The sequence below is a fragment of the Cyprinodon variegatus genome, unplaced genomic scaffold, assembly GCF_000732505.1.
Source record: "Cyprinodon variegatus isolate N-32 unplaced genomic scaffold, C_variegatus-1.0 Scaffold611, whole genome shotgun sequence".
NCBI classification, from domain to species: domain Eukaryota; kingdom Metazoa; phylum Chordata; class Actinopteri; order Cyprinodontiformes; family Cyprinodontidae; genus Cyprinodon; species Cyprinodon variegatus.
This window is the reverse complement of record NW_015151064.1, coordinates 305,069-307,032: the sequence shown is the minus strand read 5'-3', so window position 1 is coordinate 307,032 and position 1,964 is coordinate 305,069. Positions and strand designations below refer to the sequence as shown.

At 38.8% G+C, this 1,964-nt stretch overlaps 1 protein-coding gene across 1 annotated transcript in view; it reads right to left on the bottom strand.

The window, feature by feature from the left end:
• Positions 1-1,804, bottom strand: part of chrna1 (cholinergic receptor, nicotinic alpha 1) — a 29,267-nt gene extending 27,463 nt beyond the window's left edge. The window contains exons 1-2 of the mRNA XM_015392864.1: positions 1,799-1,804; positions 617-661 (exon numbers count right to left, since the gene is read on the bottom strand). Coding sequence (XP_015248350.1) covers positions 617-661; positions 1,799-1,804 — 51 coding nt within the window. The remainder of the gene's footprint in view (positions 1-616; positions 662-1,798) is intronic.
• Between the last annotated feature and the right edge of the window lie 160 nt (positions 1,805-1,964).

The window sequence follows — 1,964 nt, the reverse complement described above, 5'->3', positions numbered from 1 at the left end:
TTTCTCCAGCTGTCTACGGGCGAGAGGCAGGGTACACCCTGGACAGGTCACCAGTCCATCGCAGGGCTCCCAATATAATAACTTAATTTAAAAGATTGATCAGATTCAGTTTTATGAACTGAAAATAAGAACTTTATTGAAATGGGTTTTGCACACCAAACATTAATTGGAGACTTTTTCAACATTTTGTGTTTCTTTGCAATTATTTTTGAAAACACCATAGTAGTCCTTAACACAGTTAAACAACACACTACAATCCAGTAATAAATATGCCCTATTATCCATTGATAATAGGGCATACACACACACATACACACACCAACACTCGTTCTGCCATCGTAGTGAGGACCATATGTTGACTTCCACTGGTTTTCAGTCATTTTCAACCCTTTCTATGCCCTTACCCTAAAACTAACCCCAAATCTACCCATTACCAATGCATACCTAACCCTAACCAATTGACACCTTAGCCCTAAACCCAACCATTAGAAAAACAGCATGTGAGGACTGGCAAAATGTCCTCAGTTTGCAACAACTGGACCTCAATTTTATGGTGAAATTGGAAAAATGGTCCTCACTCTGAGGGCTAGACAGTTAAACACACACACCCACTTACCTGCCGTAGTCGGACATTACTGGTCACAATCTGGTTAACTTCATCCTTAAAAAAATAAAGAACAACACAAGCTTATGACCAGCCTGTTCTCGTCTGATTGCAGAAGCTAAGCAGGACCAGACATAGTTATTACATGGATAGGTGCTGCAGTCACAAAGAAAATTAAGGAAATAGTAAAAACAGCTGCAGACTCCTAAAAAATATGAAAGTGTTCTGGACCACTAGAAGGAGTAGAACAAAGAACTAACCCTATTCAACCAGTTTCTTACTTATATTACTATACTTAACCATTTGGTAACTCTGTTATACTATAAGACTGTTTGTTTGAAACTGAAATGAAAGATAACAAATCTCTCCTCATTCTTCCAAATGTCTTCTTTTCTCTGTTAAAGCCTTCCTGTTTGGACGTCTTATGCAAAACACATACCTATTGTCACTCTTGTGCAATATTCTTTTCTCTCACTGTGCAATAACACATGCCAACCAGTGTTGTTTTTCACAGCCATCTTAGATTTAGTCTTTATTCTTAGTTGAAAACTGTTATTAGTTTTAATCACATTTTAGTCATTACGATATGTGATAGTTTTAGTCGTTTTAGTCAGTTTTATGTTGCAAAAAAGTGAACCTTTACAATTTCGGATAACAACCAGATTCTTTACCAGACTGGCACCTCTGGCCTAGATACTACAATTGCTGGGTACAGAATGCTGCTATGCAGTTCATCATTGCTGTTAGGCAAAAAACTTAGATTTGTAGAATTCGAATAAACTTTCTTTTGAATGAATGCTCTACGTTATAAAAAAGTGTCTCACAAAAGTTGTAAAACTAGCAGATCTAGTTCAACACTTCATATTGTTAATATAGCAGACAGACAAGTTAACAAAATGTAGAATAAAGGAATGGTTTCAAACATAAAAGGTTTCCATCGTAAAGCAAACACGTCCTGATCTACTATGAATTATGCATTACACACAGATCTAGGGCTGGGTACCGAACTTCGGTTCTTTTATGGTACCGACCGAAATGCTTCGGTTCTACAGAGTATCGAAACATGCCTCGTCTTTCGGTACCAAGTTTCGGTGATTGGCTGTAACACTTGACGTGATTGCGTCATCCAGGAAAAATACACAGGTGGTCCCGCCTACAGCCAGGGTTCATGTGAATCTGTTGTGAACTGGTTACGAGCATCGCGGAACCCATTTAAAATGCCCCCCAGGTCAAAAGTGCGGCTTCACTTTATTAAGACTGATGCCAATAGTCTGCAATGCAATACATCGTTCACGAAAACAATTTAAGAGCAGAAAGTTGCTCGGTGTTTGACTGCAAGAAGAGCGGACCGCAGCCAGCG